This window comes from Ambystoma mexicanum, chromosome 14 (genome assembly GCF_040938575.1).
Source record: "Ambystoma mexicanum isolate Mex_15411 chromosome 14, UKY_AmexF1_1, whole genome shotgun sequence".
Taxonomy (NCBI): Eukaryota; Metazoa; Chordata; class Amphibia; order Caudata; family Ambystomatidae; genus Ambystoma; species Ambystoma mexicanum.
The window spans coordinates 165197556-165224615 of NC_090940.1; the positions used below are offsets into that span (position 1 = coordinate 165197556).

Sequence of the window (27060 nt, forward strand, 5' to 3'; positions counted from 1 at the left end):
CGGCGTCCCAGTGCCCTCATGCGCTGTTTTGATTACCTCGGCTCTGAGAGTCGCAGGGATGACTAGTCGACACCCTCTCAGTAGGATGACATGGTCTTTGACTGCAAGTTCAGTGTGTACCCTTGCCAGTCTGTCCAGTTCTTCTCTGCACTCCCCCAGGTGGTTTAGAACTGCGCACTGGTAGTCCTTCTACTTGTTATTGCACCTCAAACTGATGGCCAGCGCCGTGGACGCGTCGGCCGAGGACGCGGTCGAACCGTCTCGAGTGAGATTGCTGGTGGTAGTGCATTGGCGGCCACGTAGTTGATATATTCTGTGTCGCCCAACCTGGTGACTGGCATACCTGCTGGATGACGAGACAGATAGTCAGCCGGATTCTGATCTCCACCAGGCCTGTGAATGATGTCGTAGATGCATTCCTGCAATCTGATGCTCAGGAACGTCATTTCACCAAAATGCCAAGGGTAGCAGAAGTGACATCACATGCCCCTTGACCTCAAATCACCTCACAGGAAGTGATGTCATTTGACCCCACCCCGAAGTGACATCACAGGAAGCGATGCAATACAACCTTTCACCCCTTGACAAAACAGGAAGTAGCACCACATAGCATTGGTTCTAAGTACACTACGAAAAATTATGGTTACGATCTAACTGTAAAGTGATAAACATTTCATACAAGAATGGTGTCAGGCTGAGAGGTCCTGTGTCCGCGGAAGCTGCTGAACCCTCGACAATCCCCCTGAAATGTAATTCCCAGAACTAGATTTCAATTCAGCTCTGCAAACTACACCCCAAAGGGAAAGGGAGAAGTGGATAACAAAACAACACCAGGCTGACTGCGTCAAGGCTAACCAAAGCTGAACCTGCAGAGGATATAAGAAAAGCAGATACAATTCCTTTATTTACTTACTTAACCTTAGGAATGGGAAAGACTTTAAATCCTTAACTAATAATTAAGAATCATACCTGGCTCTTCTCTTGAAATTTCTTAGAAAAGCTTGAAAAGAAGCTGAAAATCTCTCTTACTTGATACTCTTGAAATTCACAGCAACTTCTTAATTTGGGCAAATCTGGAAAGTTTAGTTCTTTGCCTCTTTTCCAAAATTCACTAGTTGTCCAGTTAAATTGTCTTTATTTATTCTTTCCTTTTCTTTCAAACTTTTCTTTTGTTTTTTCAAACTATTTACAATTCAATAAAGTTTGTGAATTCTTGAAGAAACACGTGTTAAACACACACGCGGGTTATTTCAATACAGACGAATTGCACGTTGAAAACTTCCTGCGTTGAAGAACACGCGCACGGTAAGCAAAATCCACGCGCAGAAAACACACGCGCTTGCCAAAACACGCCAAGTAGAATTCACGCGCAAACGAGAACACGTGCAGAAAACACACGCGCTAATAAATTCCTGCGTTGATGAACTTCCGCATCTATTCACACGCGCCTTATAATCCACGCGCAAAGAGTTGACACGCGATCGAGTACACGCGTTTAAAAGGACACGTGCAAGAAACCACACGCGCAATTGAGTTCTCGCGCTGAAGCACACGCGCTTGAAAACACAGGCGCTATAGAGTTCTCACGCGGCAAACAGATTATCGCGTCAGGAAGCACACGCGCTGGAAACACACACGCTTTAAAGTTCTCACGCGACGAACAAATCTGACGCTAGGAGCACCCTTGCTGGAAAACACACGCGCTATTGAGTTCTCGCGCGGCGAGCTGATTCTCGCGCCAGGAATCACACGCACTGGAAAAACACACGCACTAAAGAGTTCTCACGCGACGAACAGATTCTCGCGCTAGGGAGCACATGCGCTGGCAAACACACGCGCAGTTGAATACTCTCGCACGCGCAAAGGTTCAACGATAGTTTCAGATTACACGTAGTACGCGTTTTTACAAATAGCGTTCAAGCACACTCAGGGAGTTCAATAGTATAAATTCAAAGGTAACTTTTTACGATTTCTCAAGTAAATGTCATTAAGATGAACAGAGCTGCAGTACAAACAAAGTCACTTATCTCCAGAGCGAGTTCTTAAGGATCTTCAGAGTTTCCTGTCTTCTAAACGAATTCCTGACAACTGATAGCTTCTCCAGAAACCCCCACGAAAGTAGGCGCTCAACTGCTAACGCCTGAAGGATTAAATCCACCAGGCCCAAGTCTAAAGCAGGAGCAGCCACTAAACACGTCCTCTCAGCTGGGGTTTAGATGATGAAAGGCAAAGAGTGACAGTTTAGAATGTTCATTGTTGTTCTGCAGTGTCTTCTAACCAATCAGAGCTGTCACTGTGAGACTCCATTTTGCCTTGGGTCAGAACCAGGATTCTGAATCAGCAAGTTAAGGCCAAACCAACTACAATAGAAAACTTCCCACCCACACAAGGCTAATCTAAAAAGGATAAATAAAGAGAAATAATGAGAAGGAAACTTGAATAAGGGAAAATAGCCTGAATAGGGGAAGGAAACCTGACAGTACCCCCCCTCCTAATGCCCAGTCTCTGGGCCTACCTTATGTGGATTTTTAGCATGAAACTTAGCAACTAAACGGGGGGCATGTACATCAACTGAATCTTCCCATGATCGTTCCTCAGGTCCATATCCCTCCCAATCAATTAAATACTGCAACCTTCCCCTCACTTTCCTGGAATCCAAAATTTGTTTAACCACAAATTCCTCAGATGAATCCTCCGAAATCACAGGGGAAGGTGGTGTTCTATATCTAGTTCCTTAACAAACTGGTTTTAAAAGGCTAACATGGAAAGTAGGATGTACTTTCAATTGCTTGGGTAATTTCAATCGTACTGCCACAGGGTTGATGATTCTCCCTACTTCGAATGGGCCTACAAATCGTGGACTAAATTTATTCTTCCCCTTAAGTTTTAGGTACCGGGTAGAAAGCCAAACTAAGTCTCCCACCTTATATTCAGGACCAGCCTTCCTTCTCAAATCAGCACACCTTTTATATTTCAACTTGTTTTCTCCCAGCACCTTTTTTGCTCTATCCAAGTTATTCTTCATTACCAACAAACGATCTTCCACTCTAGGATTCCCAGAATCCTCCAACACCTCAAAACTCAGAAAGCGTGGATGAAACCCACGACCCAAAAAGAAAGGGGACATAGAAGTAGCATCTTTACCACAATTGTTGTAAGAGAATTCTGCCAACCATACCAAATCCACCCATTCCTCTCTAGCTTGTAAATAACACCTTAAAAACTTCTCCAATTCATGATTTACTCTCTCCACTTGTCCATTACTCTCCGGATGATACCCAGAAGACAAACTAACGTCCACTCCAAGTTTCTTACAGAAGGCCCTCCAGAATTTTGAAATAAATTGAGATCCCCTATCAGAGATAACTTGACTTGGGAGTCCATGTAGTCGAAATACACCTTGCAATAAACTGTGAGCCAGTTTTTCCGCGGTAACCTCTCCCTCCATTGGTAAAAAATGCGCTTCTTTAGTAAGAAGATCCACCACAACAAGAATGGTAGTACAACCCTTATCTTGAGGGAGATCAACAATGAAATCCATAGAAATAGTGTGCCAAGGATGAGGAGGAACAGGTAACGGCTCCAATAAACCATGCAGCTTCCCAACTTCACTTTTTGCTTGTGCACAGACTACACAAGTTTTAACAAAGTTCAATGTGTCTTGGCGAATTTTTTCCCACCAAAAATTCCTTCAAACCAATTCCAGAGTTTTTCTGAAACCAGGATGTCCTGATAAAATGGATTCATGACAATTTCTCAAAACCTTTTCTCTTAACTCTTCAGTAGGTACATAAAGCTTGTTATCAAAAAAAGGAAGATCGTCTTTCAAACTTCTGGCTGGATCCAGTCTCACCCACTCCTCCATCTTCTGCAAGGACATATTCTGGCGAACTTCATTCAAAAAATCCATTTCTTTGATCGCTCCAGCTAACAAAAAACGTTCTGGAGCAATTAGAGGTTCTGGTTCCAGAATCTCTCTCTCCTCGCTACCAGGAAATTGGCGGGATAAGGCATCAGCTTTTTTGTTCTGACTCCCGGGTTTAAAAGTCACAATGAAATCATAATCGGCAAAGAATAAGGACCAACGAAGTTGTCGTGGAGGCAAGGTTCTTGCAGATTTTAAAAACAATAAATTTCGATGATCAGTAAGAACCGTTACCGTATGTCTTGCCCCTTTCAGAAAATTTCTCCATTCTTCAAAAGCGGACTTTATTGCTAATAGTTCACGATCTGCAATTGTATAGTTCACTTCAGCGGCAGAAAACTTCCTAGAAAAGATGCAACTGGATGTAGTTGACCAGTAGTTTAATTCCTTTGAGAAAGCGCCGCCCCCAATGCTAAATTTGAAGCGTCCGCCTCCACAAGAAAAGGTTTAGAGAGATCAGGATGAATTAGAATTGGACTAGAAGTAAATTTTTGTTTTAACTCTTGAAAAGCTTTTTCTGCTTCAAGGTCCCAGTCAAATTTCACTCCTTTTTTCAAAAGTCTCGTTATAGGAGCAACCAGCCGAGAAAAACCTTCGATAAATCTCCTATAAAAATTGGCAAACCCTAAGAAACTTTGTATTTCCTTAACCTTAGTAGGAGAGGGCCATTCAAGAACTGCTTGAACTTTTTTAGGATTCATTTCTAAACCCTTAGGTGAAATTATAAAACCTAAAAACTCCACAGAATCTGTCTGGAATTGACTTTTTTCCAATTTGGCAAACAAATGGTTTTCTCGCAGCTTTTGTAAGACTAAGCGCACATGTTTCTGATGTTGATCCAGGTCAGAAGAGAAAATCCAAATATCATCGATATACACGACAACAAAAATATCCAGGTATTCTCTAAAAACCTCATCAATTAAAAATTGGAAAGCCGCTGGAGCATTACATAAACCGAATGGCATAACTTGGTATTCAAACAGCCCAAACCTGGTCTTAAACGCTGTCTTCCATTCGTCCCCTTCCTGCACACGCACAAGATGGTAAGCTCCTCTCAAATCTAATTTAGAGAAAATATTTGCTCCTTGTATTTGATTAAGCATTTCCGAGATGAGAGGAAGAGGATACCGGTTCTTAACAGTGACTTTGTTAATTGCTCGATAATCTATGCAAGTTCGAAGCGTTCCATCCGGTTTTGGTACAAAAAATAAAGGAGAGGCCGCCGGTGACTTAGAATGATGAATAAACCCTTTGGCCAAGTTTTCCGACAAATATTCTTTTAAATAATCATTCTCTTTCTCTGTAAGAGCATATACCCTACTACTAGGCAAAATTGTTCCTGGCTCCAGCTCAATTTTACAATCAAAGGGCCTATGGGGTGGTAATTCTCCTGCCACTTTCTCATCAAATACGTCCCAAAAATCTCTGTAACACTGGGGAAGTTGACCCACTACAGCTCCCACATCATGACATCCAACTCCAGTCTCAGCCAGAAAACTAGACACTGAATTACTTTGTTTGACATCTTCCTCTAAGAGACTTCCTGAAAAACAATTCTCTTTACAAAAATCTGACTGCATGTCAATTGTCCTAGCACTCCAATCAATCAGAGGATTATGGAGAGTAAGCCAAGGCATACCCAAAATAATCTTCAACAAAGGAGCATCAATTAACTTGAACAAAATTATCTCTCTGTGACCTCCTGATAACTCCAAAGTTAAAGAACCAGTCCTATGAGTAATAGGACCAGAAGATAGATACGTACCATCAACAGCCCTAGCCTGCTCTACCACCTCCTTCTGAATAATTGGAATTCCCAAAGATTTTGCCAGACCCCAATCCATGAAATTCCCGGTGGCACCAGAGTCAAGCTTAACGGGACCATTTCCCTTACACTCCAACTCAAAGAACAAGGATACATTTACGGTTATATGGGGAACCGCTGTCTGCACAGTATTGGCGATCTGTTGTACCTTGACCGCTGAAGTAGAAGTCTTCTTGGGAGTGTAAGGACAGTTCCCTAAAAAGTGCCCACCTCTTCCACAATATAAACACAGATTGTTATCTCTCCTCCTAGCCTTTTCTTTCACTGTTAAAGGGCCTCGGACCCTGGGAGATGGATTATTCCCTTTGGATCTACTCTCTACCTTAGGTCTATCCACTCTAACTAGAGACTTTACGTCACTCTGACAATGACGCCTCTCTGCCTTCCTTTCACTCAAACGAAAGTCCAATTGAATAACCAAATCAATCAGACCTTCACAAGTAGAAGGGCGTTCAACTACTCCAGACAATGCATCCTTTAACTCATCTCTAAGGCCCCGATAAAACAACGAAGCCTGTTTATCCTCGGGCCACTTGCTTTCTAACACAAGGGACCTAAATTGTGTTATATAAGCAATCAAGTCTCTATTACCTTGTTTGAGTTCTAAAAGTTCACCATCCACTTCCAGAGATAACTGTCTTCTATCAAACATCTTTCGGAATATCTCTAAAAAACTGGTGTAATTTCCTAAAACCGTACTCTTTTGACTCACCAACAACCCAGCCCAAGCAGATGCCTCCCCAGAAAGATAGGACAACATAAAAGTTATCTTAGATGCATCCGAGGGAAATAATTCTGGTCTACTCATAAAATGTAATTCACATTGTGTCAAAAACACCCTAAACCTTTTGGGATCCCCATGATAACGTTCTGGAGGCGCCAAAGGAACTGGCATAATTAAACTCCTTACCCCTTCTGCCACTGGAGGCGCCCGTTGTATTTGTGGTAAATGATCTTCACCTTCCCTTTCTAACTCAGGTGGAGAACCAGCGCCCCCTGAAACCTCATCCTCTCTCCTTTCTCCCCTCTGTTGAATTTGTGTTACTTTAACACTCAAGTCATCCACCTTTTGACTAAGTAAGGCATTTTCATCCCAAGATATTTTCAACTCCTCCCGTAACTCCCTGATCAAAGATCCTAACATCTCCATGGATTCGTCGGTGGTTCATGACAGCTCGGGCGGACTAAATTATTGGCCTTTCATTCTGTCAGGCTGAGAGGTCCTGTGTCCGCGGAAGCTGCTGAACCCCCGACAATCCCCCTGAAATGTAATTCCCAGAACTAGATTTCAATTCAGCTCTGCAAACTACACCCCAAAGGGAAAGGGAGAAGTGGATAACAAAACAACACCAGGCTGACTACGTCAAGGCTAACCAAAGCTGAACCTGCAGAGGATAGAAGAAAAGCAGATACAATTCCTTTATTTACTTACTTAACCTTAGGAATGGGAAAGACTTTAAATCCTTAACTAATAATTAAGAATCATACCTGGCTCTTCTCTTGACATTTCTTAGAGAAGCTTGTAAAGAAGCTGAAAATCTCTCTTTCTTGAGACTCTTGAAATTCACAGCAACTTCTTAATTTGGGCAAATCTGGAAAGTTTAGTTCTTTGCCTCTTTTCCAAAATTCACTAGTTGTCCAGTTAAATTGTCTTTATTTATTCTTTCCTTTTCTTTCAAACTTTTCTTTTGTTTTTTCAAACTATTTACAATTCAATAAAGTTTGTGAATTCTTGAAGAAACACGTGTTAAATACACACGTGGGTTATTTCAATACAGATGAATTGCACGTTGAAAAGTTCCTGCGTTGAAGAACACGCGCACGGTAAGCAAAATCCACGCGCAGAAAACACACCCGCTTGCCAAAACACGCCAAGTAGAATTCACGTGCAAACGAGAACACGCGCAGAAAACACACGCGCTAATAAATTCCCGCGTTGATGAACTTCCGCGTCTATTCGCACGCGCCTTATAATCCACGCGCAAAGAGTTCACACGCGCAATTGAGTTCTCGCGCTGAAGCACAGGCGCTTGAAAACACACGCGCTATAGAGTTCTCACGCGGCAAACAGATTATCGCGTCAGGAAGCACACGCGCTGGAAACACACACGCTTTAAAGTTCTCACGCGACGAACGAATCTCACGCTAGGAGCACCCGCGCTGGAAAACACACGCGCTATTGAGTTCTCGCGCGGCGAGCCGATTCTCGTGCCAGGAATCACACGCACTGGAAAAACACACGCGCTAAAGAGTTCTCACGCGACGAACAGATTCTCGCGCTAGGGAGCACACGCGCTGGCAAACACACGCGCAGTTGAATACTCTCGCACGCGCAAAGGTTCAACGATAGTTTCAGATTACACGTAGTACGCGTTTTTACAAATAGCGTTCAAGCGCACTCAGGGAGTTCAATAGTATAAATTCAAAGGTAACTTTTTACGATTTCTCAAGTAAATGTCATTAAGATGAACAGAGCTGCAGTACAAACAAAGTCACTTATCTCCAGAGCGAGTTCTTAAGGATCTTCAGAGTTTCCTGTCTTCTAAACGAATTCCTGACAACTGATAGCTTCTCCAGAAACCCCCAAGAAAGTAGCCGCTCAACTGCTAACGCCTGAAGGATTAAATCCACCAGGCCCAAGTCTAAAGCAGGAGCAGCCACTAAACACGTCCTCTCAGCTGGGGTTTAGATGATGAAAGGCAAAGAGTGACAGTTTAGAATGTTCATTGTTGTTCTGCAGTGTCTTCTAACCAATCAGAGCTGTCACTGTGAGACTCCATTTTGCCTTGGGTCAGAACCAGGATTCTGAATCAGCAAGTTAAGGCCAAACCAACTACAATAGAAAACTTCCCACCCACACAAGGCTAATCTAAAAAGGATAAATAAAGAGAAATAATTAGAAGGAAACTTGAATAAGGGAAAATAGCCTGAATAGGGGAAGGAAACCTGACAAATGGATAACCATATGTATCGTTAATATCAGCGTGTATAGGCCCATTTTTGATATTGATATGTTATTTGTATTGCGCTCGTACACAAGTGTTTCAGAGTGTAACAAAGCAAGAGAGGGGAACAGGGGAGAACAAAACAACAATCTTACTAGGCCCAGTGACATTGAGAATGCACAAGTGCATGGGAGGGGGAAAGGGGAAAGTGCAAAGGAGGGGAGAGTGGAAAGTGCTGAGCAGAGGAATACAAATGAATAATAAATAAATAAATAAATAAATTAATTAATAAATAAATAAACAAACAAACAAACAAACAAATAAATAAATACATAAATAAATAATAAAAGCAACAAACAATGGTAGTGCAGCCAGGAGAGCAGTTTCCATGCTTCTGGCAGCTGTAAAGCCAGACTGATGGTCGTGGAGACAACCCAGAGATTCGGAGTGAAGGTTAAGCTGTGAGAAGGCCAGCTTTTCCAGGAGTTTGCCCAGAAAAGGAGTGATGGCAATTGGGCGATAGTTAGCCGGGCAGGAAGGGTCAGCAGTGGGTTTCTTAAGAAGAGGGTGCACAAGAGAGTGCTTCAGAAGGGAGGGGAAGGTTCCTGAGGCAAAGGAGAGGTTGCAGAAATCATCCAGGGCAAGAGTGAGGGTGTCGATGTGGTACTCAATGGTTTTGGAGGAACAGGGAAGAACCTGTTTTGACGAGACTTTCATAGATCAGACTTGTCTAGCGACCTCATCAGGGGAGGGCCTGAGATCACAGAAGGAGAGGGGAGAAGAGGGGCAGGGGACGAGAGGGTGGACAGGATGTCCTGGGTTTTTGAGATGAAGTGAGAGGCAAGGGCTGTGCAAAGGGTTTGGGAGGCGACAGGAGAGGTAGAGATTGCAGTAGGGTTGGCCAGCTCCTTGCAGATTTACCAAATTACTGTGAATGCAAGCAGACGTCTAAGGCCAAAAGATAATGATGTGTTATTATACAGCACTTACGCTTAAGCGCTTCATATAGAACAAATATACATACAATGTCACTCAACCTGTGTTGGTACTCATTTATCAACCTCAGCAGGATGAAAGGCTGAGTTGAACTTGCCGGTAGCCGAACCTGCAACCTGCAGATCACACACACATTGCAGCAGCGGGCGCTCAACCCACCGAGCTATCTTGACGGGTATAGCTATCAGAAACCCAGCAACTCCAGAAACAAAGAGCCACATGCGGCTGGCCCAAAGAGTCACATGCTGCTGACCACAGCCCAGGATCCTCAATTTAAAAAAAAATAATAACCCCCTTTTTTTTCTTTTTCTTTTTAGGGGTAGCAAGGGAGACCACATGGGGTAGCCAGGGAGACCTCAGCGGTAGCAAGGGAGACCTCAGGGGTCGCATTTGCGACCCCTCGCAATCCCTAAATGATGTCCCTGCTGATGCTCCAGCACTCTATCCTGGGCGGCATCTTGGTGCACGGTTTGGCAAACACTGATAGCAGTGCCTGGTGATCCATGATAAGTGTGAACCACTTTCCGATGATGAAATTGTGGAAATGTTCACAGGTCCAGACCGCCGCCAGGCTCTCTTTCTCAGCCTGTGAGTATGCGGATTCGGGGACAGACAAAGCTCTGCTCGCGTATGCGACAATGTGTCTGGTGTGTGTGTCCGGCCCACTCGTCTGCGCCAGGATGGCCCCTAGCCCTACAGGGCTTGTGTCTACAGTGATTTCTGTGTGCCAGTTGGGTTCGAAGTACGCTAGACATCGAGCTTCTGTCAGGGCCTTCTTGATGGATTCAAACGCCTCTTGGCACTCTGCTGACCAGGCGAACACTGTTTCTTTTTGTAAGAGGCACCGTAATGGTTTGGTGAGGGAAGCATAGTGGGGGATATAACGTGCACAGTAGCCGGCCATCCTGCAGGTAGTATCTGCAAGGGTCACCAAGGGGGACGTGAATGATTGCTGCAAAACCAGTATTCTTTAATCACACAGCTATGCAGCATACACGTTCAGGACATTGAAGTAGCCATGAGGCTAGAGGCGCGGGTTTGTTGTGCACTGATGATTCTACAATTATTAATTCAGAAAAGAAAGGAGGTGTGACTCCAGGGGCCCTGCACTACATGATTTGGTCCTCTTAGCACAGCCAATGGACTGTGGGGTAATCTGCGTGGGTGTGGGGGTCATTGCATGGAATTAGATGTCAAGTTCCTTTGGCAATGCTCTCCCAGGGCAAGACTTCACACATGCATATGGAAAGGGGGTGCTTATGGACCGATGGTTTCATTGATTTAAAACAAATCTATTTTCTTTAAATATTTATGGTTGGTAGCGACAAGCCCTTCAGATAAATTCAGCGTACCAGCTGTTTTTAAGGATTAAGAACAGGCAAATTCTCTCCCAGAAAATAAGGAGTAAAAATGTACCAACCAAAAAGTAGGAAACCACAGACACAAAGGAGTCGGCCTTGTGCTCCCACCCACGCAGTTCCACGGATATGTTGGGATCAGTGACACCAGCAGCGCAGTGGCCCAGGAAGGAGCTCTGACATCATGACTGCCAGATCCAGAGGGACAATTTAAGGTAAACCATCATCTTTTAAATTGTATGAATTTACTACTAGGTCTAAAGAAAAATAGATAAAAAAAATATGTCTATTTCAGAGTTAAAGCATATACCCCCATTGGGAAGGGGACTATGCCCTAAAAATTGAATGTACTCTCAACTTAAAAAAATTGGGAGTAAAATACAACCATTGCAAAATCTAATTTGAAGCCCTGGTTACAACGACTAGGTATGATGAGTGATGTTGAGCGACGCCCTATCCCAATGGCTTACATGCGGTGGTTGCGCCTTTAGACATCCATAAGTTGAAAAATAACCGAGTCGGCATATATGCTGCGTTCCTGTGTAGACCTTACAGCAGTCTTCTGGCCGCTACAAATCTTGGTAGTGTAAGAGGACGGGGGTGGCGCTTGGGGCGGGGCAAGATCAAGGGCACTTTTCGGACGAGGCAGATGTGTGGTTGAAAGAGAATTCAGGGCAGGGGGGTGAAAATTAAATGGGTTCGCCAGCGGGTTAGAAGTTGGAGAACAGTGTTCCTGTTGTCCGGACCAGAGAGCTACTTTGTGGTGGGGGTGGGAGAGGCGTCTCCAGTGAACCGGTCTGATGCTGATGGTTGACGGCTACCTTGAATAAGGCATGATCTACCTCATGGTAGCCACTGACCTATCACTGCTGGGCTCTCTCAACAAGACAGACCAGGAAAGAGACAGGTGACTTCCCAGGTTCGGGTCAATAGACAGCTACAAGGTATGAACTTTTTAGTAAGTTTGGAAGACTGGTAAAGTTCTTGGTGGAATGTTAACGGCAACTGAGGCAGAAACTATACACCTAACCCTGTAGCCTACCCCTGATAGCAATGTTCAAAGAAGCTACTGGTGGCTAAAGAAAGTAACAAGTACTGGCATTGGAGTTTCCAAATATCAGTGGAGCTCTCTGTGATGCCCTGGTGTGGGGCTGTGATATGTGGGCACTACTCAGAATGGGTGGTCTGTGCCAGTTCTGGCTGCTCTCGAGACCGGCAGGTGACACAGGCCTGGTGACTCCTGGATCATGGTGTAAGAGAATGAGAGGGGGCCCCGGGGGCACCTTCCAGACCAGCCTCCTTGCGCTTCCGCTGCTATGAACGCTAGGTGGTGGTTGACTGTGAGGCCAGCATGTACACGAGCTGCTGCAGCCAACACCACAGCCTCAAGGAGACCCTCACAGACCAAATATGGCCAACTTTCCAATAACATTACGAGACATATATAACAAACACTTGCAACCACACATGCATCGGAAACATCTCTTTGAGGTTGTATGTCTATGCTGTGCCCTATCAGGGACATATGTCCAGGATGCTCGTCATGTCACATTTATATACAGGTGTCCACATTTATGGATAAGCTTATTTCGAGCCCCTGGTAAGGGTTAAGGTATGGGTTGCTGACATATTTAGAATACATGTCCTATTCAGGCACTCATTCAGATGCAAGCTATTTTTGAATTCAGTAGTTAACCACAACTAAGTATGGATCTGGTCACTGTGGGGTGAGACATGGGGACACGTGTGGCCGAGTAGGGAGCAGCAGACATTTTTTAATTGTGAGCGCTGGAGTCACAACTCTCATTTCTTGATAGGAGGAGATGCGGGTGGATCCTGGTGAAAGGCCTGGGTGAGGGGCAAAAATGCATCTGCAACCCCTTTAAAGCCGGGAACCTGGGAAACTCAGGGGAGGGAGAACCGGCAGGATCAAGTGATTTGGGTGGCCGTACTGAGGTTGTGTCTACCATGATGGTCTCACTGGATGTGCTCCATTATTTGAATGGACAAGCTGAACAGCAAGATGGCTGCTATAGAAGTCAAGCTGGAGGAACTCCATTCCCGACCCTGAAGGACTACTCAGTATCGTGAGGGTAGACTGAAAAGAGTGGAAGATGATCGGGTGAAGATTGGTAATCAGGAGATGATCGATTCTTCAGCTGGAGTCCACCCTGGAGGAATGGGGCCATTTTATAAGATCCGTAAATCTGAGGTTGCTGGGAGTGCATAAACAAACTGGTGGGACAGTTCAGACAGAGTACATCCCTGACGGTTCCTCAACTTATGTCAATGAGGTAGTGATGTGGCGCCAGCCCCAATCTGGAAGGCACTCAGGTTCCACGACATGAGAGGAGGACCACAGGTGGAAATGGGGGAAGGGACCAGGCTGTTCACGTTCAGCTAGTGTAGGATATAGTGCTGGATTGGCACTGTATCCTGTATCCTTTTCCTCCCAAATATTTACTCAAGGTTAGGCAAGAAGTCGCATTATCTAGCACCGACTTCCAAATAGAAACAAGACACTACGAGAAAACTAAATTTGGATGAACTGCCTTCTCCCTTCTCATAGCCAAACTATGCAATTCGATCTGAAAGGACATCAGGACAACGGAAGTCCACCGAACGTTCAGGAAATGGCTAAACACGTGGCTATTAAACTAACAGAGATATAAACGGATCAAGAACAACCACACAATGACAATCCTCATGAGCAGTTCACTTCAGCGCCATGCAATGCCCAACCCACACATCACTCTCAAACCAGTTCACGAAACCCAATAGCTACCTGGACCCAACAACACAAATACTGGACGCTGCCCAGCTGGAAACAATAAGCATCCAGTGCAGTGTGGTGGATTTGTTTGTACATGAACTGAAGAAGGCAGCATTCAGTCTTAATTTGGGGACATTTCCCGGACCAGATGGACTCCCAGCTGAGTTTTATATGATTTTTCCAGATGGTGTATTTGGCCTTCTAGGGGATATGTTTAGATTGACCAGGGATAAAGGTGTTATTCCTGATTTCGGTTTGTCATACCACCATCTCGATTCTGCTTAAAAAGGATAAGCCACCAGAGTCTTTCAGGTGTTATAGGCTAATTAGTCTCATTAATTCCGATAGTAACATTTTGTCTAAGGTTTTGGCGGGTAGACTGGAAGGAGTTGTGCCAGGTCTGATAAACATAAATAAAACTGGCTTTGTTAAAGGGAGGCACTCTGCAACAAATATGAGGAAATTGATACTGATCCTGGTTGAGGTGGGCAAGCTCGAAACTGGTGTTGCGGTTCTCTGGTTGGATGCAGAGAAGGTATTTGATCGAGTACATTGTGAATTCATGTTTCTAACTCTTGAAAGAATGAATTTTGGGCCTGGGTCCCTGAGGTGGGTCAGGCTATTATGCTCTGCTCTGACGGACAGTGGAGGTGATGACTAATGGCATTTGTTCAAAATCTTTTGTTTTGAGCAGGAATACCTGGCAATGCGGTCCGCTTCCTCCTCTGTTATTTGTCTTGGCATTGGAGCCACTTGCAATTACTATCAGGGAAGGTGACAGGATAGTGGGAGTTTGGTTTCGTGGTGCGTTGCGGAAATTGAGGCTGTATGTTAACAACCTGCTGCTGGTTTTACAGAACCTTTTGTCCTTGATACCAGCCCTTATGCAATAGATTGAGAGATTTGGAATGTTTTCTGGTTTTAAAATAAACTGGCACAAATCTGAAGCCATGCCTTGTTCTACAATGTGTCAGAAATCTGATTGGACATCCCTTGGTTTTCGGTGCTGTCCTCGTGGGATGCTGTTTTTGGGCACATGGTTCACAGCAGTGGTGAGTGAGATGATGAAGGAAAATTTTGATTCAGCTGTGGAGTGAATCGGATGAGGTGTGAGTCTTTGAAGCTCTCGCTATGTGGAAAAGTGAATGGGCCTCATTACGAGCATGGCGGTCCCGCAACCCGCAATTGGGCAATAACCGGCCCATTACGAGTTGAATAGGCCGGTAATTACCCATTCACAGGTGGCGGTATTGCCGGGTTCCCGATCCCCATTCTGCCCCATAGGGTGGGGAGCATGGTTGCACCGGCACCGTTAGATAAGACCTGGCGGGCTGTCAGGATCCTGCAAGCAGAACTCGTAATGCGGCGGGACGGTATGAACGGTGGCAGTGCCTTACCGGCACCGTTCATACCGTCACCGCCAAGGTCGTAATGAGGCCCAATGTGTTGAAAATGACATCTGCCCCACGTATTAATTATATTTTCGGTACGGTTCCCCATCCTGCCGCTAAGTCCTCTATGAAGAAAATAGATATGTTGATTCAAGGTTTTGTATGGGATCACAAACCATTGAGGGTGAAGTTGTGGAAGTTACAGCTCCTGTGTGAGAGGGGTGCTATGGGTGTACCTAATCTTTCAAGGAATCATCTGCCTTTCTTGGCATGAGGTATGCTGCCCTTTCTGGAGGATGATTAGGGTGCTTGGACACTGGCTGAAACCAGTGTGTGCGGTCTGTTGGAGCGGTTGACACAGCTGAGTCTTGGCTTGTAATGCCAAAAATGCCCAAACATTGAACGGAGATGCTTAACCCTGGAAGGATGCTCCAGGAAAGATGCTTCCTTGTGGCTCAACCCGTCTATCGGGCTTAATAACAGACCTTTATTTTGCCCCCTTGGTTTATGGAGGGCATTCTATGGGTTGGGTGCATGTTTGAATGAGGGTAGCTGCTCTCTTTCAAGAAACTCAGGGATGTCCATGGCCTCCAAAATTGCACGTGTGGGGAATAAAGATCTCTATGGTCTGAATTGGGTCACTTGGGATGGGGCGTGACAAACCTTTAGTGAAGGAGGCCATTGTGCAGGCGGGAAAACAGAAGTATATGTTCTCTTAAGTTTACAAACTCCTGTGCAGCACACAGTTGAAGAATGTCAAATTGATGGATGCTTGGTCTACTGTCCTCGATTCTGAAATGACAGAGTCAAGATGTTTTGATGTTGAATTTAAATAGTTGTGCAAATGTGGGTCGTTGGCTGGCACTAATCATCAAAGTGGCATAAGCCCATGGTCACTAAGTAAAACACAAAAGAACCTAATGACTACAAGGGCCACACCCCTGGTTATTATATATTGGGGGCCTAGCAAAGAACAAGCTAGTCTTGGTGCTTAGTATAAAGACACAGTGATTGATTTCTAATACACATAATCTTTACTGGATTGCCAACACGTGTTTCGACCTAATCACATAAGTCTTCCTCAGGGATTTTTTCTAGAATTTGTTGGTAATGGTTGGTAATCAACCAAAGCAGTTTCCTTTGATTTGCTATTAATCTTCCAACAACTTGCGAGGACAAACAATAGCTTGTTCTTTGAAACACAGCCAATATATAATAACCATGGGTGTGGCGCTTGCAGTCATTACTAAAATGTCCTTTAGCTTGGGTGAATGGGTGAGACAGATCAAGCTGGTAAACAGGGTTTATTGGACCCCAGATATAGAATGAACAAATTCAGAGCCGTGTTGGGGGTGTAAGCATAAAAGCAGCACTTTGAGCATACGTTTTGGCATTGTCAAAAGGTACGAAATTTGTGGTCTGATATTGCAGCCGTGACGAATAAAGTATTACGAGTGGACTTAGACTACGATTTTGCAACACTGATTTTAGGTGAAGAGAATTTGCTGAAGGATTTTTCTTATCCACAGAAGTGTTTAGTTTTCAGGGCTTCATTGGTCCAAAGAGGATTATCCTACAGGAGTGGAAGTCTCCCGCTTTTCCAGATAGGTCAGCTTGGCTTCAGGGAATGTATGTGCTATCCCTCGTTGAGAGGGTTATATTGAAACAGCAGAAGAAAGGCGAGGTTTTTGAAGATACCTGGGGGAGATTTTTATACTTGGATCTTGGTTGACTAATGGGTAGACTGGGGGTCAATAACTGTATGTCTCTTTGGGGGTCTCGATGTGAATAAGAAATGTAGATGGTGGGAGGGGGAGGTTTGTTTTCCTTCTTCTCTTGTTACCTACTTACTGTGGTTGTCTCTCATTATGTCCATTATACAGCTTTTTTTTTTTTTTTAGAAATTGTTCATAAAATAAAAAATAAGTGCTTTAATTAAATTTATGCACCCATTTTGGGGTCTAGAACAGAAATGCTTCCAGGATTACACTGATATGGGGTAGTCAGGCTTCATGTTTAATGATGAGGCGCTCTATGATTCCACTAGCCCTGTTCTTTTTTGGCAATTATTTTTTGTAATTTTATTTTGATTGTTTTTTTTATAATGCGCCTAATACCGTACCGGAATTCGGTTTCTAAGCGTGGATCTGGGATTCAAACCTCTGTTGCTCTGCGTGGTCTTGCTTCCAAGACCAGAGTGTTGCCCCTGTGCTATCCTCCGTTCACTATCCTGATCATCATATTTAAAAACAATGGCCAAGTATCCCAGTCTGGTGTCAAGAGGATCTGTGAGATGCACTCACATCCTGGGGATAGTTGCACCTGAAATCTTAATGTCATTTAGCCATTTTCCGGTTTCATTGTTATGAATGTATGATATTGACATTGGCAAAGATATCTTTCCGCTGTAATGCCTTAAAGCGATGGCATATCAAGGGGTATTTGAAAAGTGTGCAAATAAAGGCAAATGATGGCATGCACAGACATTCCTGAACAGCCCCACACCCCAGTGTCGCTTTCTCTAGTAAGTGTTGCTCTTTATGCAGAATTTGGTGAAGAGGTTCTGGGCCTGATTTGCAAAGGTGGTTTTACTGGGAAAGTTCCATTGGAAAACGCGTTGTGCATCAGGCCCTGTGCGCTTGTTCCAGGGCACAATGCCAGCTTTAGAATGCCACCAGCACAAACTCCAGCAGTGGTATTCCGATTTACCATCCCAGTGGGTGGCAGAGGTAATGATGATATGATGAAGGAGGGCTGAGTGGGACACAGGAAGGTAGATACCCACAGTAAATATTATTTTGAAGAAATAAGAGGAATGCTGTTACTAGGGGTTGTACTGCGGTATTCTAGCAGTGACAATATCAAACAGAATCACAGTCATAGGCGGGTATTATGATATGTTCAAGATAAAGCGAGATGGAATTAAAATGTATTTTATTATGTGGCGTTCCCTGGATTTTTTTTATCATATCATGTATTTATGAACAAACAAGTAATATGAAAAGAAGATTTAATAAAAACATATTTTTATAAATCCTATTAGTCTTATAAAGGAGTCCACTAAGCTTACAGAAAGCCATTAATTTTTAGCACAATTAGGAAAGAAGGCATGGTTGATAGGTGCCCTGAAATATCAAAACAGCATTCTTCATTGATTAAGTAAAACTTCCAAATGCTTCAGTAATGGGGGATGGGCTGGGTGTGGGTCTGCAGCATTTCCGCAGTCCCCGGCTTGCTCCCTCATCCATCCCCCACCCTTCACATCCTGCCCTAGAATTGCACTTAAACGGGGGAACAGCACTATCCACAGCCAATCAGACAACAGATACAGATTCAAGATGCTGCAAATGTTATGTTATGTTACTTGGCATTTATATAGCACCTTATGTATCATTGGTATGACTTCAAAGCGCTGGTAGGTTGAACGCCCTCGGGAACCATAGTTCAAGTGAGTAGAGAGAGAGAGTGTCGGACGGTGCGTGGGTGCACCGGATATGTGTGCAGTTGGTGTGGTTGTTGGATGATAGCTGCTTCATAGCGATAGCTGTGGTGTTGAGGAAATCAGTTGTATGTGTTCAGTCTGGTGGGTGGACACCTAGACTGAGTTCTGGCTGCATTTGGCCTGAGGAGACACCTGAGCTAGCCGGAATGTATTTCAGCTAGCTGTGTTTTATTAGGGTGATGAGGTGTTTGTGGAGTCGTGTTCGTATGAGAATAGATTTACTTCACAAGGGTCCCTAGATTCACTCTTTTGGTTTGGTACTGTCTTTCTATGTGAGGGGGCTCTTGGCCCCCCAGCTCACTGATAAAATGTTCCCCCGCTCTGTGGTGGCACTTAAACTGTTGTGTGGTACGCAGTGCCATGTGCAGGAAGTGGCCTGGGGTGGCAGGTGCTACCCCTGGAATCCGATTGGCCACGCCATTATCCTAAACTATGATCATTATGTCTGTGTGTGTGTGTGTGCTCGTACTTCATGCCACCCCTGCAGAAGTCAGTGCCCAACTTGGGCCACCCCAGTCAAACGAGTCTAGACACGTCACTACGCATCCTCGTTCCCAAAAATGCAGAAAAGCGTGCTTTATATTTTATTATTGAGCTGGGGCAGACACAAGTGTGAAATGGAGAATGCTAATGGCCACTTTCCCTCACAAGTCACAGCTCCCTGGGAAGGTGTCATTTGCATTCCAATGCCCTTCATTCTGCACAGTACCTTTATGCACCACCCGAGTCTGATTTTTTTGCTAGTTTGTGTTATGTCTAATTTGTTGACATGAAAAGGGTGTAATGCATGCACACTTGCACATTTTATTCAGAAGATGCTTGTGTGAGACAATGCATTCTGTGATGTCAAGATAAGTTGGGCAATACACAGAGATATCTGGTTGTCTTGTGCAGGTAAAACATTTTCAAGTATATGGCTACTTGTTTATAGACTCCTTGATTTCGGGAACAGGGGGTATTTAAAATGAAGGTTGAAACAAGGAATGGGCGTGTTTTAAAAAATGGAGACGAGCATGGTGTGTACAATTTTAAACTGAGATTGCCAGCACCTGGGGTCCCCCGGCACAATCTGATTCCCCACAAATCCTAATTGGGTTTAAAGAGCTGCAAAAAAAAAAACAGAAGCTTTTATTGAAAAACATTAGGAAGTAACACGACAGCAAAAGAAGAGCATTGCCAATTTCGCGTCTTGCAGAATTCGGTTCAGTTTGTAGACGTATGATTAAGCCACAAGAGGGCGCATTTCGACCATAGAATGTAAGTATTCATGTTCCTCCATACCTTTCTCTCTCGATGTTCCTCAAACGCCGTCACTGCTTCACCCGGGCTTTTGGGGAGACTGCCACTCCTCATCACGGCCTGGACGCTTTGAATCCAGTCCAGAAGCTCCTTCGTGTCTGCGTTGAATTTCTGCAGCTGGTATGAAGCTGCCAATTTCTCCTTCCTGACATAGAGCGACACAAAATGTGAACATTTTTAAAATACCGGGCTAAAATCTTGCATTTTCAGCACGCTTTATCTGAAAAATTGGGGAAAAAGCTACTTTCCAATGGTTTTGTAGGGTAACACTTGAACAAATCGGTTAGATGCAAGACATCAACATTCCACAGGAGCATTTCCCAGCTCATTTCCATGATACCTTTGCACACAATACATGCGATTATGAAAACATGATCATGTTTTCTGTGCCTATATATGTCCATGACGGCTGCACCAATATATGCCAGCATTGTCGCATACGCAGTTACCCTGGTTGGCTTTACCAGTACTAAATAGGGTGGCCAACCTTCTCAGATCCTTTTGCAGGGTACTTGTCCACAAGGCGGTGGTGATGTCATCACACCTTTACGGGTGCAGGTCACCTTTGTCCCGAACCCATTTGTAATTTAAACAATTTGTTAATGGCTGTTAATATTCTTAACACCCGGCATATTTGCAATGCTGCCTGTCCTTGGGAAGTGATGGTCATGTTTTTTTAACTGCATCACAACCCCAACAACAAAGCATTAGCTCTGGAATGAAGCGTCAGGTGTCAGAGCGTTAGCAGCAAGCAAGACTGGAAGAGCAGCAGCAGTAGCCCGATCTGCAAGCTCACAAAGGGGTCTCGGACAAGACTGCTGAATGAATGGAGGCAGGGCTTTTACTCGTCCCCACACGGGACAGCGTCCTCTATCACTAGACAGTCCCGCAAAATATGGGACAGTTGGACACCCTAGTACCAAATTCCATTCCACAGTAAGAAAATATGTCCAAAATGGACCCACTAATGTGGCCCAGTGACATGTACGAACACTTATCATGCAGCCTTCACCCTTGAAGCCCAGTAAAAAAAAAATGCCATGCCACAATAAAGAAACATGCAAAATACGGGACAGTTGGACACCCTAGTACCAAATTCCATTCCACAGTAAGCCAATATGTCCAGAACGGACCCACTAATGTGGCCTACCACCATGTAGGATCACTCATCATGCAACCTTCACCCTTGAAGCCCAGTAAAAAAAATTCCATGCCACAAAAAAGAAACATGAAAAATACGGGACAGTTGGACATCCTAGTACCAAATTCCATTCCACAGTAAGAAAATATGTCCAGAATGGACCCACTAATGTGGCCCAGAACCATGTAGGAACACTTGTCATGCTGCCTTCACCCTTGATGCCCAGTAAAAAAATGCCATACCACAGTAAAGAAACATGCCCACGCTGGACTGACAATGTGGTTCAATACTACATAGAAACAGTCATTAACTTGCCTTCATTCCTGATGCCCAGTATAAAATGCCCTGTCACAGTAGTAAAGAAGCATGCACAGACTGGAACCACCAATGTAGGCCAGTACCCGGAAGGAACTCTCATTATTCTGCCTTCATTCTTGATGTCCACAGTAAAGAAACGTGTCCAGAGCAGACCCACCAATTGTCATGCAGCATAATGAGCCTCTGGATAAAACATTACAGGGGGTATGTGTCGTGTATATTTTCAAAGGATATATGTATTGTTCTCTGAGCAGCGGAGCAGAGAAAGGCAGCCAGCAGGGGGGTTGAAGCCCTGAATAAGCACTTCAGAAAGTCTGCTCAGCTTTCTTTGAGGGACGGGGGCCACGTGGACGTGTGGGACATATATATGCTGAAATGTTTTCAGTGCCCCGACACACGCAGGCAGGGAGAGACGGCATGTAGAGAATTTACATTGGTTTAACTGCCCATCGGTGTGGGAGCGGCAACACTACCCCCTCACGCTTTTAAGGAGTCACAGGCTCAAAGCATATGTGAGGCATTCAGGATATTACATTCCATAATCCCTGCATAGCGCCTCCCAAATCCTCCCCCACCCCGCTGAAATGTTCATCTCACGTTAGAGTTATAGTAAAGAGGCTGCCAACTTTCGGGACTCTTTGGACGGTTGCCCACGGTGGGCCCCTGATGAAAACCCTTGCTCCCCCCATCTCTTTCAATCAGCGAGCGAGTAAAGGTAAGGACACTGGGTGGGTGAAGTGTGAGTTTTGGGCCAGCCTTGGGTGTGCCATTTGCGCATTTTAGGTGTAAACCTTGCAATCTTTCATTTTTCAAATTTCTCTTTTTAAATTCCATTTAGAATTGACCACTTTTTCTCCCCTAGTCTTGCTGATGAGGGAATCATGTTTGGCTAGCACTGTGGGTCACAAAGCCCTCTGACCTCTTATCCACGCGAGTGGTGGTATTTCCTGATAAAATACCCTCAAACTCAAATACCATTACCACCACTTGCAATGGCAGGAAATCAGGCAGATTAGGAGTGGCTGGATGGCTCTTATCCCCTTTCATTGAGTCCCATATTTCTCAACTTGGGGATTTGCGCAATTTACCACTCATAGTAAATCCTCCATTTTTTAGTGGTAGCGTGGAGAACAAGGCTCCAGGCAAGCGCTGGGGGATTTCCATCCATACCAAACTCCCAACTCTGAATATGGTAGTGTGGTAAAGTGACGGTAAACCCATTACTGCCACTACCCCCCCCCCCACACATTTTACTACACTGCCATAATCGTAGTGAGGCCCTCTAATTTCAGTGCACTCCACTGCCACATCAAGGCTATTTCCATGACAAGTTGTCAAACGCATTCACGTAAACCATCCTTTCACCTCTCAAATAGGCGATGAACTGTAAAATAGCAAACCAATGGGAGCTCTTAGCTGCAGAGCCTGCCCTTATGGTACACATTGAACAACAGTGACGTCACGTGTGGCTGGGCCTAGTCACTGATGGCTCATTTCACACTGCTTAATATGCCCTTACAGCCTTCCCCCTTGAATTTGCAGCAGGTGGGAAGAGAAAGTGGCCACATCAGTGCTCATTTGACTGGCATGGGCCAAGTGGGGCAGTGACACATACAGCATATACAAGGGTGGCATGAAGTAGGGGATCTCTCACTCTCTCGCTCTCTCTCTCTCTCTCTTACTCTCTTTTTGATCCTTCTCTTTTGTCTGATGAGAATGTATCAACATCTATCAGCACCCAGGGCAGGGGGTGCAGCCAATCAGGTTCCGCGGATCGCAGGTTGAAATCTCTAATATCAGCCCGCATTCCATGGAACCCGCAGGCTGCCCCCCTGTGGCAGGTCTCCATCTTCTCCCCACCCTTTCCCTTTTTTTCTAAAACTCATTGACCACCCTCCCTCCCCAGCCCTACTTTCCTGTTTGCTCCGTATGGAGCCCCGCCTTCCATAACCATGGCGACCATCTTGGCAAATATTTTCTTTCAATGAACGGGACGCAGCATCCCGTTCTATGAACGAAAATACTTTGCTTTTCCTCCTGGCCTGTTGTAATGAGGTGAAAAGGAAACAGCGGCGCAGGCGTCTCCGTGATTTGGGAAGAAGGGGGGCACTGAACAAACTTCCTCTTCATCTGACGCTAAATTAGGACAGGTGTATAAATACTCTAAAGGAAAAAAGACCACTTTCTTAAGATGTGTAAATGCCCTAAGTGGGAATTTCACCCTGCCACCTTCCTGGGAGTGTGGGTTCCTGCCGTCAGACTCTCAGGATCCCGAACTACGCAAGTGTCCTGGCACTGATCTAGACACATTCCACATGCAATATAGAATTGACTCCATTCCTTAATCCGGAATTTTTAACAAACCAGATTGGTGCATTCTAGGTCTTGTAGTCCTTCCTTCTCGGACAGCATGGAAATTCGCATGATTATGCTGATGCACCTTTCAGGACATGTGGTACTTGCCAACATATCCCTGTGTTGATTTACAAGAAGCATTTTAGAAATTCTTGGCACTACCATCTACAGGAAACCAATCTGACTCATGGAACTTCTCCTGCGTGACACTGGTCTGCAACTTTAATCTCAGTGAAATCTACCACCAAGAGCCAGGAAGTGACAACACTCTCAACCCCCCACTCCACACCCTTCATCCCTCAACTAACTCCTCACTACTACAATTAAAATTTCAGAGAAGCAGCCTAAGGGTGAGTGAAATGGACCTTTGGTCCAGTATGCCCAACTGAATTGCATTTTTAAAATATCTTAATTGGCCACAGCACATCCCAAGCCATATCCTTTCCTCCCACTTCTGTGTTTTCTCTGCTCACCCACCTGCCAGCCCTCACACCACCCCTGATTGGCCCTGCAGGCCTTGGTCAATTGTTGAATGAGGATGTAACCCCGCTTGCGTTCTTCAGAGTGCATTTTGGAGCAGCAACATTAGGTTGAGTGAAACAGACCTTTGGTCCAGTATGCCCAACTGAATTGTATTTTTAAAATTGCATAATTGGCCATAGTGCATCCCGCGCCATCTCCTTTCCTCCTGCTTCCGTGTTGTCCTCTGCTCGCCAGTCTCCCAGCCCTCCCACCGCTCCCCTGATTGCTCCTGCAGGCACTTTTAGGACATCCTTCCAGGGCAGCAAATGCATGGGCAGCCCATCCCCTAAGGGCCCCAATGCAAAGGGCAGCTCCTGAAGAAGCAGCTCCAGTCTGTGTTGGCCCGTGTTCGTCTAGCAAGCCTGCCTCCATCAACCAGCAGTGCCCTACCACTCTTATTACCTTACATAACATAGCACACCCATGTTAGATAGCTAGTTTGTAATAATTGCTGTGTTGCAAATTCAGGGGGCTCTCCATTTGCTGTAGTGTCTTACATTTAGGGGTTCTATTTACTGCTGAGTCTGAAACATAGGCGTTTCTCCCATTGCTCGAGTGTCTCAAATCTAGGTGGGTCTCCATTTGCTGATGTGTCTCATATTTGGGCATTCTTCCATTTGTTGCTGTGTCTCACATTTGGGCATTTATCCCAGTGCTCAAGTTGTCAAGTCTAGGGGGTCTTGGTTTGTGAGACCAGCCTAGGAAACCTAGGAAAGCCATATCGAAGATAAACTCAGTTCGAGTTTAAGGTATGAATAAATCACACCACATCTGTGGACAAATGCCACAGACACAGCTCCCCATCCATGCACTCTAGAAGGCTGTTACGTCTATGTCAAATTCGGTCTAGCTGCTCGCATAGCCGTCCGCACTGAAACCCCTAACGTGCCTCAACACCTTTATCATTAGTGTACAGCAACAACCTAGGATGGATTTGGTCTAGCTGGGCACACATTGAGCCTCCTGCACTAGCACTCTGTCGTGACCATTGACAGCACCCGCCCACGTGCCTGACCTCTGGGTTGTTTACTGGAGCCTGGCCAGCCCTCCTAGGTCATGATCCAGGCAGAATGCACACATGCATCTTAAAGTAAATTCTAAATATTTCCCATACATGGACTTTGGTCACAGAGGGCGTTTTGACCACAAAGCACATTAAGGCCGTAAAAAATAGGACGGTGGCGCTATATAACCGACGACTACAATACAATACAATCTGTATTGGTTACTCGCCTCCCCCCTTGCTTTACAGATCCACCAGAGCACCAAGAGACTACGCAGGTTGTAACAGTGTGCGGTATAGGAACCTTTAGCATAATCTAACATAACATAAATAGAACCAAACTCCAGTCCACAATCCATTTCAGACTTTAGAGTGTTTCCTGGCTTCAAACTCTGCAGAAAACAGACTGAAGAAAGGGACTCTTAAGTGCATGCAGCTGGATCACAGTGTTTACGTCTGTGAGCTTCCTGCCACTGTAAATGCTTTGAACCTCAATGTTCTTGTGTGTCTCTGTGAGCCAAATCTGTTTTCTGTTCCTGACCTTTGTGAGTGCGCGTTACACGGTGTTCCTGTTCTGGAGCGCTGCTTTATGGCTCTCAGCACTTGGCTCTGCTCTTCTTTCCAGCCACAAGCTTTCCATACTGGCCCTTTGATGTCATGTTCCTGTCTCCTGATTTTCCAGCCTGACACCTTTGCTTGCAGATTCCTTGTTAGGATACTGTTTGCTTGTACCTCTGACTTTTATTACACTGCTTTTGTGTTTCTATTTTCTAGGTTTTGTCGCACAATTTGGTTGCACTAGAACAGTTACAAATACCCTTGCCCCGGTGACCTGGTACTGTATTAGGGTCCATTAGCACACCACAGAGAAAGTTGAGAAACAGCCAGCCAATCAGAATCCTAGGATTCAGGGCAATAATCAAATATTCCCGCCTAGCCGTCACATTTCCTTTTCAGCTCTCAGCACTTCCTCTGTGCAGAATGTACTTTTTCATGTCTAAGTCGTGCGGATGAACTTGTTTGGGTCCAGCTCACACAGGTTGCCTTGGGACACCATGCCCTCTTTCTCTACATTTTTCTCACCCTGTGCTTTTTATTAATTCTGATGTCCCTAAGTGCCTGTATAATCTGCAACCAATAACCCGGTACCACATGCTGGTGATCATTCGGGACTGACCCCACATGCCTGGAGTCCCCTTTCATTTCCTGGATGGCGTGGGTCGTTCCTTAGTACGGGGCGTCTTACGTAATAACATCCCTATCAACGTTTTAACAAACTTTTCTTATGCTGTAACCAAACATATGAAACACATCAAAACCTCGTACACATATTCACTCCACTCTATAGTTGGGCAATGAGCTCCTCCACACCTTCTCCATGAAGCGAGTTGGTGGTAGATCTCTTTCTTCTGCTGGGGCCTTTCTCTGGAACAGCCTCCCTGCCTCTCTAAATCTTGAAGAGAACCATCTCTGGTTCCGGAAGCAACTCAAGACCTTCCTCTTTGCTTCTGCTTACTCTCCTCCTCTCCCCTGCTGATCTCCTGGCTGAATCTGAAACTGCACTGGTTACCTGGTTACCCTCTGATCTCGGGGCCAGTTCCCCTCCCCGCCAGTTGCACACCTGAACTGCCCCCCTGGAAACCTGTGCACTCTGGGACTGTTTCTGTATCCCTAGAGCCCCTACTTGCACTTGGCATCTGATGTCTG

The 27060-nt window shown here is 45.0% G+C and overlaps 1 protein-coding gene across 3 annotated transcripts in view; it reads right to left on the reverse strand.

Annotated features, from left to right (window-relative positions):
* Nucleotides 1-27060, reverse strand: part of SPTBN5 (spectrin beta, non-erythrocytic 5) — a 1050196-nt gene that overhangs the window by 275239 nt on the left and 747897 nt on the right. For all 3 annotated transcript variants that reach the window (XR_011283950.1, XM_069638812.1, XM_069638811.1), the window contains exon 41: nucleotides 19997-20159. Coding sequence is in view for 2 of the 3 variants with exons in the window: in XM_069638812.1 (XP_069494913.1) it covers nucleotides 19997-20159 (163 nt within the window). In the remaining variant the exon portion in view is untranslated. The remainder of the gene's footprint in view (nucleotides 1-19996; nucleotides 20160-27060) is intronic.